The 15,568-nt window shown below is 42.0% G+C and overlaps 7 protein-coding genes across 7 annotated transcripts; 3 read left to right on the top strand and 4 right to left on the bottom strand.

Moving 5' to 3' along the window:
• Positions 1-913: 913 nt before the first annotated feature.
• SS1G_04715 (hypothetical protein) lies at positions 914-3,945 on the top strand (the record flags this gene model as incomplete). Its single annotated transcript, XM_001594857.1, has 6 exons — positions 914-971; positions 1,281-1,379; positions 1,874-2,340; positions 2,699-2,908; positions 2,954-3,362; positions 3,596-3,945. The coding sequence occupies 6 exons, from the start codon at positions 914-916 to the stop codon at positions 3,943-3,945; spliced, it is 1,593 nt and encodes a 530-aa protein (XP_001594907.1).
• A 1,262-nt stretch (positions 3,946-5,207) lies between these two features.
• Positions 5,208-5,579, bottom strand: SS1G_04714 (predicted protein; the record flags this gene model as incomplete). The annotated part of the gene is made up of 1 exon (XM_001594856.1): positions 5,208-5,579. One exon carries the CDS (start codon positions 5,577-5,579, stop codon positions 5,208-5,210), a length of 372 nt encoding a protein of 123 aa, XP_001594906.1.
• Positions 5,580-8,386: 2,807 nt separating this feature from the next.
• SS1G_04713 (predicted protein) lies at positions 8,387-8,706 on the top strand (the record flags this gene model as incomplete). The annotated part of the gene is made up of 2 exons (XM_001594855.1): positions 8,387-8,425; positions 8,563-8,706. The coding sequence occupies 2 exons, from the start codon at positions 8,387-8,389 to the stop codon at positions 8,704-8,706; spliced, it is 183 nt and encodes a 60-aa protein (XP_001594905.1).
• A 1,474-nt stretch (positions 8,707-10,180) lies between these two features.
• SS1G_04712 (predicted protein) lies at positions 10,181-10,771 on the bottom strand (the record flags this gene model as incomplete). Its single annotated transcript, XM_001594854.1, has 3 exons — positions 10,181-10,196; positions 10,476-10,591; positions 10,748-10,771. The coding sequence occupies 3 exons, from the start codon at positions 10,769-10,771 to the stop codon at positions 10,181-10,183; spliced, it is 156 nt and encodes a 51-aa protein (XP_001594904.1).
• A 1,357-nt stretch (positions 10,772-12,128) lies between these two features.
• SS1G_04711 (predicted protein) lies at positions 12,129-12,368 on the bottom strand (the record flags this gene model as incomplete). Its single annotated transcript, XM_001594853.1, has 1 exon — positions 12,129-12,368. One exon carries the CDS (start codon positions 12,366-12,368, stop codon positions 12,129-12,131), a length of 240 nt encoding a protein of 79 aa, XP_001594903.1.
• Positions 12,369-13,868: 1,500 nt separating this feature from the next.
• SS1G_04710 (hypothetical protein) lies at positions 13,869-14,618 on the top strand (the record flags this gene model as incomplete). Its single annotated transcript, XM_001594852.1, has 1 exon — positions 13,869-14,618. One exon carries the CDS (start codon positions 13,869-13,871, stop codon positions 14,616-14,618), a length of 750 nt encoding a protein of 249 aa, XP_001594902.1.
• Positions 14,619-14,989: 371 nt separating this feature from the next.
• SS1G_04709 (hypothetical protein) lies at positions 14,990-15,391 on the bottom strand (the record flags this gene model as incomplete). The annotated part of the gene is made up of 2 exons (XM_001594851.1): positions 14,990-15,295; positions 15,350-15,391. 2 exons carry the CDS (start codon positions 15,389-15,391, stop codon positions 14,990-14,992), a joined length of 348 nt encoding a protein of 115 aa, XP_001594901.1.
• Between the last annotated feature and the right edge of the window lie 177 nt (positions 15,392-15,568).

Below are 15,568 nucleotides of genomic sequence, written 5' to 3'. Positions count from 1 at the left end.
CGTCTACCAGAGTACCTACTGGGTAAGCAAGGTAGCTACGCTAGTTAGCTAGTTAGCTATTGGAATATCTTTTGGATTCAAATCAGGTTTGTTTGATTTATTGCTATAGTATTCTCCATTCTCCATGGACACCATGCAAGGAGCGCATTCAATAACCAAACCCAAAACCTAAAGTCTTGGACCCGTTCGCAGAGACAGTGGATAAGTTTGCACTGATGATAAGTAATTGATTATCCGATTTTCCGAATTAATACCAGTCATGCACTGCACAGTAAGGTTAGTAGGCACGGTCAGGTTAGTAGTAGGTACTCGTAGAAATGATGTTCTCCCTGGTCTTGGAATGTCCGTGACCTTTCGGTATATTGCCCGACTGGGTGGGTGTTGTATCTTCATCGGGCAGGTTTATACTCCTTATAGCTATGGTAGATTCTGAAATCTGAGTCAATCAATAAATCTGCACGGCGTGTATAAAACTATATTATCTGCCTCCATAGTACATACCTACTCATACCTCATTGTGTCGTTGTCTCGTTGTCTTGCAGATTCAGATTCAGATTCAGATTTTTCTTTCCAATTGCTTACAATCCGCCATTCACCAACAGTTTCTTCATGCCCTGTACAATGTGCCATCAGAGCTTTTGGCTTGGATCAAATCAAACTTTTAAGTTACTACCACAAATGTAATTACTATCATGGGGATACGAATTATTAGATTGGCGACAAGCAACAAGGCACAAATCGAACTGGGCATTTCTCTTGGGACTACATGGGAACCTCATCACCAGATGCAGTGGGCAATAATGCGTCATGAATGAAAATTCATAATTAATTCATTTTGAAATATGTGTGCAGCCTTTGTATTGTTTGCTCAATTGTACCACTGCTGTTCTGTAAAAACTGCCTATCTACCTTAATGCCTGCCAAAGTCAAAAATATTCCCCTTACTTTGAATGCATTATACTTCAGATATCGTTCGTTCCCTTACTTGCAATGCCAACACGTTTTTCACTTCCCAGCACAACGCCCAAATGCATGAATGAAAACAAATACACCCGTAGGAGTGATGAGAAACTAAAAGTTTGAATGAATGCAACTGTCGATGAAGTATGTATTTGAGCTCCGGATGACGATCATTAAAAAGATTCATTCCATCGCTTTTTCCACTGCGTGGTAACTATAAATATTGAAGCCTTCCAAGGATTAGGGTTCAGAGATGCCTTTGTCGCGTCCGTTAAAAACAAGGAGGGTGTGTCGAACGCTTATTTCACTCTCCCATCCAGTTCTCGCAAGCAGACCACTGAAGCCCGGTGAAGGGAGAGTTTGCAGGCTTGAAAAGGAGGAATCGTACTCAAATAATACACGCTGGCTTTTCATCATCTGTAAAATATACATTAGCAAATTGCACAAAAATTTCTAAGGGTTGATGTTGGGGTCTTACATGTTTAAAACTTGGAAGGATGGAGAAGAAAAAAGAGATTTTGAAAAGTTCGCGACAATATATAAAAATTATGAGGAGCGGATTTTGCCGAGACGCTAACCACACCTGGAGAGCTTCGAGATATCTAGCACTCTGATAATTCGATTATTCATGATTTTTTGAGGAATTGATTTGAGCCATGATATCCTGCTATCGCAGGCAGTTACTAAGAAATGGAAGTTTCTATGTGTGCAAAGCCTTACCACGGGCTCGCACAATTGGGTTCCCCTCACTTGTAGTTCACCAGAGAAGCTTTACCAATACCAAATCTCGATTAGAAGGCGCGGAAGAACAAGTTAACATTGACACAAGTGGCACGTTTTGGAAAGAATATAAGGACAGCTGTCAGTATCAGTCTTTCTAGTATTTCAAATATTGCTAACATCCTCTATATAGTCACTATTCCAAAGTCAAGTGTCGATCCATTCAATCCACGGGCCAGGATTCGACCAGCGAACGTTGGGCAAAACATCACTGTTGTTGGTTTCCTGCGCAATAAGAAGCAGCTGAGTAAAGGACTCATATTTGCTAAAATATGTGCAGGGCCTTCAGCAGATGCTGGTATCCAAGTTATATTAAAGGACAGCTCCGAGGAAGGGAAGATCGGAGATTTCTTCAAAAGTATCAAGGAACACAGCGCCGTGTCTGTGACAGGAGTTTTGCAGTACAAAGTCAAGAAGCCAGAAGTTACACCCGAATCGCAGGTTTCCATTTCCGAAGAGCTTTCTAGTTCGGTCGAATCAAATTATTCTCCATCAGACTTTGAGATCCATGCTGAAGACGTGAGAGTAATTAATTCATTTCCCAAGGACATTATTGTTGGGCCTGCCCAGAAATTTGGGCCCGATTCAAGACATCTTGAGGTTCGATTCGTACCAAATCTTTATCAGAGATTAGTGTTCCGGTCAAAGCTAGCTAAAATAGTAAGAACACATTTCAATGCCAACGGCTTCGATGAGATCGAGACCCCTATCTTATTCAAGTCGACTCCTGAAGGTGCAAGAGAATTTCTCGTTCCTACTAGAAAGCCAGGTTATGCATATGCTCTTCCACAAAGTCCGCAACAATATAAGCAGATTTTGATGGCAAGTGGCGTCACCAAGTATTTCCAATTTGCTAAATGCTTTCGAGATGAAGATCTTCGTGCAGATAGGCAGCCAGAGTTTACCCAGGTACCGTATTGTCCAGCTGGCACACTCTACATATACTAATACCATGTAGATTGATATGGAAATGCCATGGGCGGATGGTCGACGTGTCATGAGAGTTGTTCAAGGGCTTGTAAAACAAGTGCATAGGGTGATACAGGATGAACAGATTGGAGCTGACCACGTTCAATTTAACTTCACACGCGAAATTCCAAGAGTGACATATGAGGAAGCCATGTCAAAGCATGGATCTGACAAACCTGATCTCAGAATTGTGGACCTGGTAAAAGATCTATCATTATTTCTTGAGCGAAGCTAATTATTACAGATCCATCGCGTGGAATCGGTAATTCCAGAAAACCTCAAGGGAATGCTGACTTCAATTGAAAACCCTATAATTGAAGCCTGTAAATTCCGGCTTAGTGGAAATCCTAGGAAGGTACAACAGTTCATCCGCAACTTTATGGACTCGCCAGATGCCGAATCATTTCAGAAAAACCCTGATGGCCCTCCCGGAATATTTGTTTTCGATCCCAAGAGACCATTAGAGGGTCTCCAAGCATTTGGCTTTGAAGGTTCTGAGGCCTTGAAGCATCTATACTCTTCTCTTCAATCCTCTTCACACAAAATCATTGACCCACGAGGACCGAACGCCGCAACCACTTTTGATGAAGGAGATTTACTTATCCTTCAAGCGCGTCCCAATGTGCGTCATTCCGGTGGTTCTACTACTCTAGGTAAACTCCGACTGGCTCTTTACAAAGCTGCGATCTCCGAACAGCTTCTTGCTCCTATCCCGGGACTTCATTATCTCTGGGTCACAGACTTCCCTCTCTTTACTCTCAATACTAGCAAGCCAGACGATCCTGGTCAAGGGCGGCACAGCAGGGTTTTCTTCTACTCATCACCCATTTACCGCGCCCAAGACCGCTGCTGATGTCGACCTCCTACTCACCCGACCCACTCGCAGTCACTGCCGATCACTATGATCTTGTTGTTAATGGTGTCGAACTCGGCGGTGGCTCAAAACGTATCCACTCAGCCGAGGTCCAAAAATTCATCATGAAGAACGTATTGAAAATGAGTGACGAAAAAATGTCAGATTTCAAGCATTTGTTTGAGGCTTTAAGAGCCGGTTGTCCAACACATGCCGGGTTTGCTATTGGATTTGATAGATGGGTTGCAGTGTTGACAGGACGAGAGAGTGTAAGAGATGTCATATTCTTTCCAAAAGGGAATAGAGGTGAGGACGCTATGGTAGGAAGCCCTGGGATGATCACGAAGGAGCAAGAAGAAACATATGGCTTGAGATCCAGGTGAAGATAGGTCACAAGGCAATAGCATACATGAAGTACACGGAAAATAGGTAAAGTTACATTGGATGGCTGATAGGATGTACGGCGACAGTCCTATCATATCAACATAATTGTGACAGCATTGAACGACATCGAAGATATATTTGGGCATTCTAGACTCCACTCCCCTCCCCCTGTTTATACCACAAATTTAAAGATTTTCACGCACACAGACATATCACAGAGCAAAATGTATTTTCTGTCGCATAGCGCGCTTACAATAAAGCAGCTTCGGATCATGCAACTTCCTCGTGAGACTCAAACGCATGCTATTCCATTGTGTAGCAGTCATACAGCATAGCATGTAAATATTGTTGGAAAAAACCAAGTCTACAACCCTGTTCATTCGCTTGATCCATTTGATTCGCTTGAACAAAACGCACAGTAAAGAAGCACGAGGAAGCAGAAAATCCAATTATTTTACTTCATTTCTTCTCATTTGCTTCAACATTTTGACTCGTCTATCCTTTCTGCACGCATGCAAGATACCGCCGACACCGACGAGAGTTCTCAATCGCTGCATGGATGATGTCTATATGCATGCGGTAGAGCTCCACATGATGGGCGGGGCGGGATTAATCGTGATACGTTTTCGGAACAGGGCTCGTAGACAGGCAGGTAGGTAAATCGAACAGCAGAGCAAGTCCAGGAGAGAAAACTTGTTTGTTTCTTGCCAAGTCGGAGGAAATGTCATTGTACGTCTTTCGGGTCAGCTAATGCCGATTTTTCAAGATTTTTTTTCCCCCCAGTGGAGGGTTGTTGTCCGGCTCCGCACTTGCGAGTTACTTGTTGAGGGAGTCGCATTTGCTTTCATTAGTCACCTCCGTAGAGTTCACAGTATGATGCATTGTTCGTGCGACGTTTGGATATTTTGGATGAGTTAAATTTGGATCATCTCATAGCGTGTGTCATGCCCAAGGCCTTGAGCCATCTATACTTCATACTTCTATCCTGATTAGCCTATAAGCTGATCTTGTATGTATATAGTAGAGTATACTCTATACATATCTTTCTCTCTTTCCCACCCCACCCCTCCAAGTCCCATGTTGAATAATATGATCCCCATCCCTAGATAGTAGTAGAAAAATCGTAATCGTAAAACCCGCCATCACATAAACCATCTTTAGTCCCATTGGCACCGTTTGGTGCACATTTCCATATCACATCATGCAAGGGCTTCATAACCCATGGGCTCCGCTGTCCCCTTTCTCTTGAATCAAGATCGCCTCAACTCGCCCATTTAACGCCTTCCACATTCCTCTCCACGTCGTCCCAATGTTCACCCTTCGCTTTCTCCTGGTATGCATCATATTCCTCCACGGTCCAAGACTTGTAGTCCCTAGGTTCGTTCTCATATCGGTTAATTGCTTCACCTTGAAATCTTTGGCTTGCTGGATCCTTGTGAGATGATCGAGATGAAGAAGTGGGTGATGAAGTTGCGGACGAAGATGACGAGTGGTGAGGGATACGTGATCCATCCTGGACCTTTCGAGAGGTGGAAGATGAGGTAGACTTTGTTTTTGAGGAGGTTGAAGGAGTCGAAATGTATTGTTTTGAGGATGTTGAGGAAGAAGCGGATTTCTGGCTTGAGGTACACATTGTTAAGTAGGTTTATTTTGGATGAGTTTTTGAGAGATAGCTTGAGATGTAGACGACTTGAGTGAAGGTGGAGATGAGATGTCGAGGGTTATCCAGAGTTGAAGTACCCGAGAGAGATAGCAATTAAATAGGCGTGGGTATTAGCTTTGACGCGGTCAATGAATGCAGACAGATGAGACACAAGACTGGCAATGTATATTTGCCACTGAGTGCAGCATACAGAGTAGGGGCATGGAAGATGATTCCAACTATGGAAATAAAAGCTCTCAAATCATTAGAGTGCAAAGAATACATAAACGACTTTGATGACTATGAACGACCAAAACAGCCAAACAAAATATTTTGGCCCCTTGGTATCCTAAAAGGATGATTGACTATCGATTCAACGGGTGTGCTTTCCAAAAAGCTCCTTGAATTACACGAGGAAAATCTCCCTTCTATACCCGACTTGAGTAAATAACAACATAGGAGCTCTGAAAAGGGCAAACTCCATCCGCCTCTGAAAACATCAACCTCAGAAATTTTCAACGAGAAGGGCGGTGAAATCGAAAAATGCCTACGAGATCGTCGACGACACTGCGGCAATTAATCCCATAGGATGCAACTAAAGTTGTTTTTTGAAGTATAATGTACGCTCCCAAGTATCACGACATAGAAAATAAGCATTTCCCCATGTTTGTGTCTCCCCACACCAACCCTTCTAAGGTATTTCCAAAGTTCGATAATAAATGCCATGCCGGTATTAATTTTAGTCTCGGATAAGAGCGGATAGAAAGTAGAAGTACATACGAAAAAGGGCGGTGCAGGGTGTACTGAGGCTTATGACTGTATGTACCTGTCGAACATGCACACATAAGGCAGGAGAAAATAGATTAGATTGATTAGTTTTTGTCTCAGAATTCGTGACACTCGAGTCGTGAGGATATTGGTAGAGGCGTTCGGGTGTAGAGTGGTCTCGGGCCGGAAACAGAGTAGCCAAAGGTCCCGAAAGTAAGGAACACGAACACCAGTTGTTTAGATTTTTCGGCTGGTGGTGTTACCTCGATTCTAAGATCTTGTCCCTTGGATTCCGGGCCAGATCAAGATGGAACAAGGCCGAAAACATGAATAAGGTGGTATTTGTGTTCTTGTCCACCCCACGTGGGGTTTGCTATTGGGGTTGAGGATGAAGACATACGGGCGGAGATGGAGTCCGATGTAGTGTAATCTGAGAGAGGTAGAATAAGTGACAATGCCTTAAGTAAAGATGATGAGGAGTGATTGTGAGGCAAAATTGATGCCCGATACGTTGAGTACCTAGTTTGCAGGGCGATTGTGAGGTTGTACCACCAAGACTTTCAGCTGTCCAATCTAATGGGATCAAAAGCGGCAAGTCTACCGTCTAAACTCAAGTACTTTGTACCACACCTAAGCCCTTTTGAATTAAGGTTATTTATTTTTTCTTATGTCCGGGTAGAGAATTAGCGAAATGGATTAGAAATCTTCGATTCATCAATCTACTTTTGTGATCCATCCAATTATATAACGTGGTTTATCAGGACCCTGTACACTTTTACCTCAATTGCTCATATGTTACGACGGCTATCTTCTATGCAGCGTCACATGACTAAACCAAGGTAACGTGATTAAAGTCACGTTATGGACCGCTGAGGAACACTGGCTGTCCAGGACCGCTGCGCGGTCCTGACTAGCCATAGGCATGAAGGTCTATATAATCAAGATGGATTTCCTTTGTATAGAGCTTCGTGCTCAAGATCAATCATTTAGTATACTCTACTATTAGTTACGAATTGCATTATTGTCATTACTTTAAGTCCCTGCTTGACGCCTAGTTATAAACCATCTCGAGAGCCTAGAGCACTTCCACGTGATCTAGACGGCAAACCTCGTAACATCATATTCCATTGAAATAAAATTACAATAATACTATAAATTAGAATTAAATTATATATAATTTAAATATCAACTAATGCTGGATCTAATTGATAAGTTCGTACATTATGTAAAGCATTATTATATTTGCTACATCGTTATATAGTAGCTTGCCTCCTTGTTAAAGAATCATTATATAACGATACTGAACTGAAGGCAGCGGCTGCCTGAGGTTTCGTCTGGTTGGTAGTTGTGGGTTAAGGCTTTATCATTAGTATTCATTTGGAAGTGAAGTGTAACGATACTGTACTGGAGGCAGCGGCTGCCTAAGGTTTCGTCTGGTTGGTAGTTGTGGGTTAAGGCTTTATCACTGGTCTTCACTTGGAAGTGAAGTCGTTACTAGATCAAGTAGAATGTAGGTAAACTAATTGATAACTAAGTTGAGCACGAAGCTCTTCGAATATGAAACTATCTTAACTATATACTTCTGAATGTTATTGGATAGCCTGGATAGACTGGTCTACCTGGGCTATCCCCTAGACTGGATAGACTAGGCTATCCAGTCTATCCATCACGTGATCCTTAAAAGGCCTCAGGACACTAATCCTGGGACGATTCTGATCCTAGGATAATTGTGATTCGTGACATGAAGTCGTTATTAGATCAAATAGAATATAAATAAACTAATTTGTTAAAGTGAATGGTTCCTGCGTAGCACGTGCACAGGGCACTAGTCCTGTTAGGACTAGATTGAGAAGCTCTCTTACAGAGAGCTTCGCACTTCCGTAGAACTTAGAAGAGAGATTAACCTACTAGACCAATATTACCTCAGTTCTGCCCTATCAGCTTCCCACTATTCCCTGTGTGAGGTCATTCCTTTTAACAATTATCGTAATTTGTGACATTACAATTATTATAATATAATAAAAGCAAGTATGGCGGTTTGGGCCACTGTTTCCGAGGGGTGTTACGAGGTTTGCCGTCTAGATCACGTGGAAGTGCTCTAGGCTCTCGAGATGGTTTATAACTAGGCGTCAAGCAGGGACTTAAAGTAATGACAATAATGCAATTCGTAACTAATAGTAGAGTATACTAAATGATTGATCTTGAGCACGAAGCTCTACACAAAGGAAACCATCCTGATTATATAGACCTTCGTCCTCCATTGGATCTCTTGGATCCTGAGAGTTTGTGGACCTTCGATTCGTATGGACCTACGATTCGTATCCCTGAATATGCAGGGTCCATCACGTGACTTGGATCAGACTATATGTCTGTGCTTGCTGAAGGTGGGGAGACTCTACGAACCGATTACCATACAATTTTGTATGTGAATCGGTTTGCTTTTCCACGGGGTCTAAGCTCATATGGACAGGTTGACTGTTACTACGTAACATACAGCATCGTTATATCAAATTTCTTTGTATTTTGTATTTCGAGTATATAATTCGCTATATCTTCTATATCACTTATTCAAGGACTAAACCCTCTTTTATTTATATTCAATATATATTGAAAAAGCGATTTCTCTTTCAATTCTATCATTTTATGATTTGTTGATCGATGTTCAATAAAAGACAGAATTCCATTCATTCTAAAGTGTTACAACGGCTATCTTCTATGCCGCGTCACATGACTAAACCAAGGTAACGTGATTAAAGTCACGTTATGGACCGCTGAGGAACGCTGGCTGTCCAGGAACGCTGGCTGTCCAGGACCGCGCAGCGGTCCTGACTAGCCATAGGCATGAAGGTCTATATAATCAAGATGGATTTCCTTTGTATAGAGCTTCGTGCTCAAGATCAATCATTTAGTATACTCTACTATTAGTTACGAATTGCATTATTGTCATTACTTTAAGTCCCTGCTTGACGCCTAGTTATAAACCACCTCGAGAGCCTAGAGCACTTCCACGTGATCTAGACGGCAAACCTCGTAACATAAAGATAAGAGTAGTATGAGATATATTATAGAGTTTTGTAGCTTTTCGAATACTCAAATTTTGAGATGTATAAATAGCCTCAATAGCTAAATTGATTCGAGCTTCTTTTGAAGTAGTTTACATAATTAAATATTGATAAATCGCATGTTGAAGTTGAGAGGTAATAATTGAGGTAAAAGTGTACAGGGTCCTGATAAACCACGTTATTCGGAACCTCATTATAATAGGGAGTAGTCATCCCTTGTGCACGTACCCAGGGTCAAGGCTACCCTAACCTTACTCTCGCTTAAAATATTCCTTTCTGAAGCTATCAGAAACGCAAAAGGGAAGGGATATTGAACTCAGAAGGGTGGAAATAAAGAGTAAAACAAATGCATGCCATGCGGAGTCTCAGATTAGTGAGAGACTCAAGGCTCCGGATAAAAGGCGAGCCGAGGTAATCTTACGATAGCACTTTGGAGGTTCTCTCATACATGCCCATACCCGGTGGCATCACACACCCTGAAAGTCAGCAGAATGTTGGGAAAAGGAGGCGTTGAGTAAACTCTCATCTCCCCTACGAAGTGGATATGATTTTGCAAGTCGTGATAACCAGCAAATCATTCATATTTCACGATTAGAACGATGATGTCATTAAGGATTTATAACTTTCCTTTGTGTTTTATTTCAAAGCGCTATTAGCGATATTAGTTGGATGTCTGTCAGTCCCTCGAGATACTGAGATAGATTACAGCAGACACGTTCGACTTTCAGTTCCTCCATTGGTAATCATATTGCATCTACCATTTTAGTTTTTGGCATTACTGTACATACTTTCCTTCCAATAATTAGTCCACCAGGGTCTTCCTTCATTAGTACTTCAGAATTATCTACTTATAATTTTTCGAGTTCACAATTCCATTTTCCAGTATCGAAAGGCCGTCACTCCGCACTGTCTCTTCGATGATATATTATGATACTCTCTATAATAGTTCCCTCGCAATCAGCGAACAAGCAATTTTAAGCTAAGGATGTTGAACGATCAGTATATAAATCATGTTGATGACCGACCTCGCTCTCGTACTTATTTGTGTTAGTTTTACCCGTCTGCGGAATACTTGGCAGGCAGAGCAAAGCGTCCCCTACCACCGAAGTCTAAAGCCTGGCTGGTACTTGGGAATACGCTCGAAAATGCTGTTGCAGCTCGAAGTGGAGAAACCTACGACATACAAAAATTAGCACAAGAATATATCGACAAAGCCGCCAGAAATCGAATGTCAGTATGAGGATCTGAAGTTAGTCTCCGCCATGAGTGAGATATCTCATAAAGGAAATCTAAAGCTGAAGACCACCTGCTGCTTTTGCAAATTCTTACACCGTTACAGGCGAAATCATACATAGCGGTATGTGAAATCCAAATGTTTGAAACTACATTTCAATGCATGCATGGACAATCTACCGGCCTCTAACTTCACACTACAACCCTAGGAGATCCGATCCTTCTTTTGTAATAATGACCTTACTTCGCACTATTTGAAATCCTTGACATAATTGATTCAACTCAGGAAGACTACTCTAGTTCTGGCGTCGAAAGAATACTACACCAGGAATGAATTTCACCGAACGGTCCTTTTACATAGCTATCATAGGAATTCTATAATTTTCGAAGTTGGCGTCAGCTCGAACCCCAGGAGTTATCAAGGATTTATGTCCACGAATTAAATGAGCATTGACTGGTTACTCTTAAACTTATTCACAGGGTTTCTTAACCCTCCAAAATTCATTTCTTAGCGTCCGATCTGGTCTAGAAGATACATTCTCTCTGCATTCTCAAGAAGTTGATACATATATAGCAAGAATCGAAATCTCACTGTCAAAATTGAGTTATATATTACGAAATTCCTCTATTCTTGATCAATGCTCTTATATTCCTAGCAACAGGAGGCAAGAAAACAGCCAGTAGTTGTGATAATGCATTGAACGAGTAGTACTAGTTTAGTAACTGTGTCAAGAGGCTTTGTTATGTTATCACATGATGATTTAATAGGTGGGAAATGTGTACTGGGCATACACATGTAAGTAGACTGATTACTCACGATTTCATATAACATTGTTTGAATGGAATCTGAGATAATAGTGCATCAGGTGTTTCGGCCAATCAACGTGGCCGGGGACTAAATCTGTAAAGAATTTAGACCTGATAGCTTTAGCTCGGAGGGTTTCATGGGCGATGGGCAATTCGCATCATCTCCCATGAGACGGGAAAGTAGCATGGCTCGAAAGCGGAATCTGGAAGCAAAAAAGTACTTATAGTGATATTATTGTAGCACGTATCTTGGAAGTGTAGCTCGAAGCCCAGATATTTTATCTCCGTGGGGAATTGTAGAGCATGGTTGGGGAAAAGGAAGAAGGAAGGTTTAATTTTTGGAAAAGCGGTTGTAAAGTTAACATTGTATTTCACATTCACATTCACGTTCATATTTATTTATTACTGATGTTTATATAATGAAAAAGAATTAAATAATATTTCATTGCTATGCTTGATGACTTCTTAGAAGTAAGAAAGGGCAAGACGAATTCTCAGAAGAAAGGGCAAGATGAACTCTCCAAAATAAGAGAGAGAAGACGGACTCTAAGAAGTAAGAAAGAGCAGGATGAACTCTCGAGTAAGAAAGGGCAAGTACTAAACCTACCATCTCTCACGCAACAATTTCATCTTCGTCTGACTTAAGTAACGCGATTGATTTCTCTTCGACTTATGGTTGACCATAAGTAGCAGTGTACCAAGCGACGTAAGCGGCGTAAGCGTCTTGAGCTTCTTGAGCGGCTTGAGCGTCTTGAGCTTCTTGAGCGGCTCGAGCGGCTTGAGCGGTTCTGCATTCGAAGCACGGTAGTCGATAGTCATCGGTGTAAGTTTCTAGTCGGTAGTTAGGACAGAGCGGTGGATGGCATTGTGTTGCTGATTGGTGGTAGCAGCCCTGAATCGTGTAGGTCATGTGTCCGCAGGGCCATATATGGTGGCGTTCTAAACACATGTTTAGCTTTGGTGTGGATTGATGAGGTTGTTTGTGGTTTGTTCCTGCTGTAGATACAGATTCAGTCAGCGAGTTATTATCGTTTTATGCTAGTTAATTGAGCTGTGACTTGTGAGGAATCGTTGATGGGTTTGTGGGAGGCCAACAAGCGTGGCATTTATAGATACATGGTAGGATTGTTCTGTTCCTGTTATGAATCTATTATATATCTTTACAGGTGAGTGTTAGAGACCGTTGAACTGTTAAACTCCATTATTTCGCTTCTGATTTCATAGTTGAACAATACGTGCCGACGAGTCAAAGGTAAATTCACGATTTGTATGATTTATGCCAAATATGGAGCGTAATAGAAGTACCATTCTCTAAAGTCTCACTGAAAGTATCGCTGTGCCATGGGTAAGCTAAAGCTAGCATAGAATCCAGCGAGACAAACAGCTCGTGAACAACGCTGCAAATACCATAATTCTATCCTTTGTCATTGATGACCTGATGTCACTAGACAATGTTGGAATAGGCAAGGAAATCAACAGATGAAGAAACAAAAGTGTTAGGTACTAGGCCAATTTAGAGTGCGTTAGTGCGAAACCACTTAGATGTGAGTTTTGTCCTTTGGATATCCTTGAAGCCTTCCTCGGAAACTATTCCAAAAATTTACTCATAATCCATCAGTCTAGATGAGTAACTTCGCTAGAATAGTTCCGATCACAAAATCTAGAAACCAGACATCTCCGAGCTTGCAGTGAACGATGGGTCTTGGGGTAGTAAGACGTGTGGAAAGCTATGACCAAGGATAGATGTAAGTCTTCATGAACGAGTTAAATAATAGTAAGGGATAACGAATTCTAGAGAGATGAAACTTGACAGCGATACAAACATATATTATAGTCAAAAGTACAAACTTGAAGTCCTTATAGCTTATGGACTAACGACATTGCAGGTAAAAGAAGGCGCAATAGTTTAGCGAGTATCTAAATGTCCATCCAGCCTCTCTTATCCATGTCTCATTTCTAATTATCCCGAAGACATCAGAGATGGGTATTCTGGCTCCGAATTACCACTCTGGTGTCTGAGTAAGCTTCGAAAATGTGTGAAGTAGTCCGCAATTTTCTAGGGATAGAGATCCGCAAGGTGATCTGTGCTGGACGCTTGCGAGACAACCCCCCAACGGACATCCGATTGAGAGATAAGGTAAATCAAATATTACTCCGTATGTACTGGATTTCTTCGCATTGGTCTATTAGTTAGTTAGTTGATTAGTGGATTTTTTTCATCCGTCAAAGCACTAGGTCGAAGAATGTAGCACAAAAGTCTACCTGTTCTAAATTTAGCATCTCTTACTCTGACCTGTCAGCAATCCAACGACTTGTCTATCTTACTATTACCACATAGCCTTCATATTCCAAACTCTACAATCATCTTTGATACCACTGAATCAAATAAAGTTACTTCTCATAAACAATAATGGCTACACATCACGATCCCACACTTGATCTTCCTCGACTACTCTGTCTCCACGGCGGAGGAACAAACGCCGTGATTTTTACCATGCAATGTCGAGTCCTCTCTTTACATCTAAGACCCTATTTCCGTCTCGTATATGTCGAAGCGCCGTTTGCAGCTGGCGCCGGACCTGATGTCACAAATGTCTATGGAGATTTCGGACCTTTTAAACGCTGGCTGGGTTGGTTACCCGAACATGAAGTTTTAGATCCACGTGATGAAGTTATTGCTATTGAAGAGAGTATTGAAAAAGCAATGAGAGAGGATGATGCGAAAGGGGCTACAGGGGGATGGGTAGGGTTGCTGGGGTTTAGTCAGGGGGCGAAGATAGCGGGGAGTTTGTTGTTGAGGAGGCAGATTCGAGAAGAAGGAGGGAGAGATTTGGAGGGACAGGATTGGAGGTTTGCGGTACTGATGGCGGGAAGAGCGCCATTGATTAGTTTGGAGAGAGATCAGGATAGATGGGGGCCAGTAGATGAGAATGATGTTTTGACTTTGCCGACTATTCATGTTCATGGGATGAGAGATCCGGGATTAGATTTACATAGGGAATTGCTCAAGATTTGGTGTGAGAAAGGAAGTACGCAGCTGGTTGAATGGAATGGCAATCATAGGATTCCGATCAAATCTGGGGATGTCGAGGCCGTGGTGAATCCTATGCTCGCATTGGCCAAAAAACTGGGAGTCTTGACAGTTGATCTGCCTGCCTGATTTCACCGAGCATCGTTCCTACCATTTTGATCTTGGGTTGAAGACTAGCGCCGGAGCACATATAGAAAGCGTTCACAATAGACGATTTTGCTTGATGAAATACGTGCTCGTCTTCGGGCGTAAATAAGTTGGACAGGTGTGATTTGCACGTTCAAGAGCAGACAGAAATGGTCCGGGTATATGCAATTTCTGTAAAATTATCGCTGCAAGTATTCGCTCAACATGTCCGCTGTGTATTTGCAGATCTGCCTTAACTCCAACAGCCTCCAACCAATAGCATAAGTACATAGACTAGGCTTTATAGGTCATCTCATTCGGTCATCTAAAAATCCGTCTTGTAAAGAATTTCGAAAAGATGCGAAATGCCATTCCTAAGGCCCACTCGCTTCAGCAACAGCCTCTCCTTCCTCCTTCGCCTTCTCCAGCGCCTCTTCATCGGGTGTTCTCGTCTTTAACTGTAAAGCATGAATTCCACCTGCTTTCGCCATTTCCTCCTTCAACAAAGCATAAACCATTCTATGTCTTGCGGGTTGCATCTTTTTGGCAAAAGCTTCCGAGGTAACCTCGACCCGGAAATGTGTTTCGTGAGATGTGGAACCAGCCATAGCTTTGTGATGTGAGTGTTTGGATGAATCATTAAATATTTCAAGACGTGTAGGTTTTAACTCTTCCGTTAGCTAAATTATATGTTAGCCGCGGGGTGAAGCAGTGCTTGGAGGGGAGATACTCACTCGAGTGCGTATAATGTCTTCATAGGGAGTTTTGGACGTCATGATGGAAGATAGATGTCGCCGGGAGACAACGGGACGAAGTATGCGGAGCATTAATCTATTGCTTCACAATAGATTGGGTAGAATATAATGAACCTTTGACTGGAATGCAAACTATTCTAATATTGATTTTGAGGTTATTGCACTACATGACAGCCTTGCCTCGTCAAGGATAAAGGA

The sequence above is a fragment of the Sclerotinia sclerotiorum genome, genomic scaffold (assembly GCF_000146945.2).
Source record: "Sclerotinia sclerotiorum 1980 UF-70 scaffold_5 genomic scaffold, whole genome shotgun sequence".
Taxonomy (NCBI): domain Eukaryota; kingdom Fungi; phylum Ascomycota; class Leotiomycetes; order Helotiales; family Sclerotiniaceae; genus Sclerotinia; species Sclerotinia sclerotiorum.
Note: the sequence above shows the minus strand (reverse complement) of the source record. Positions and strands in the feature narration are given on the sequence as shown.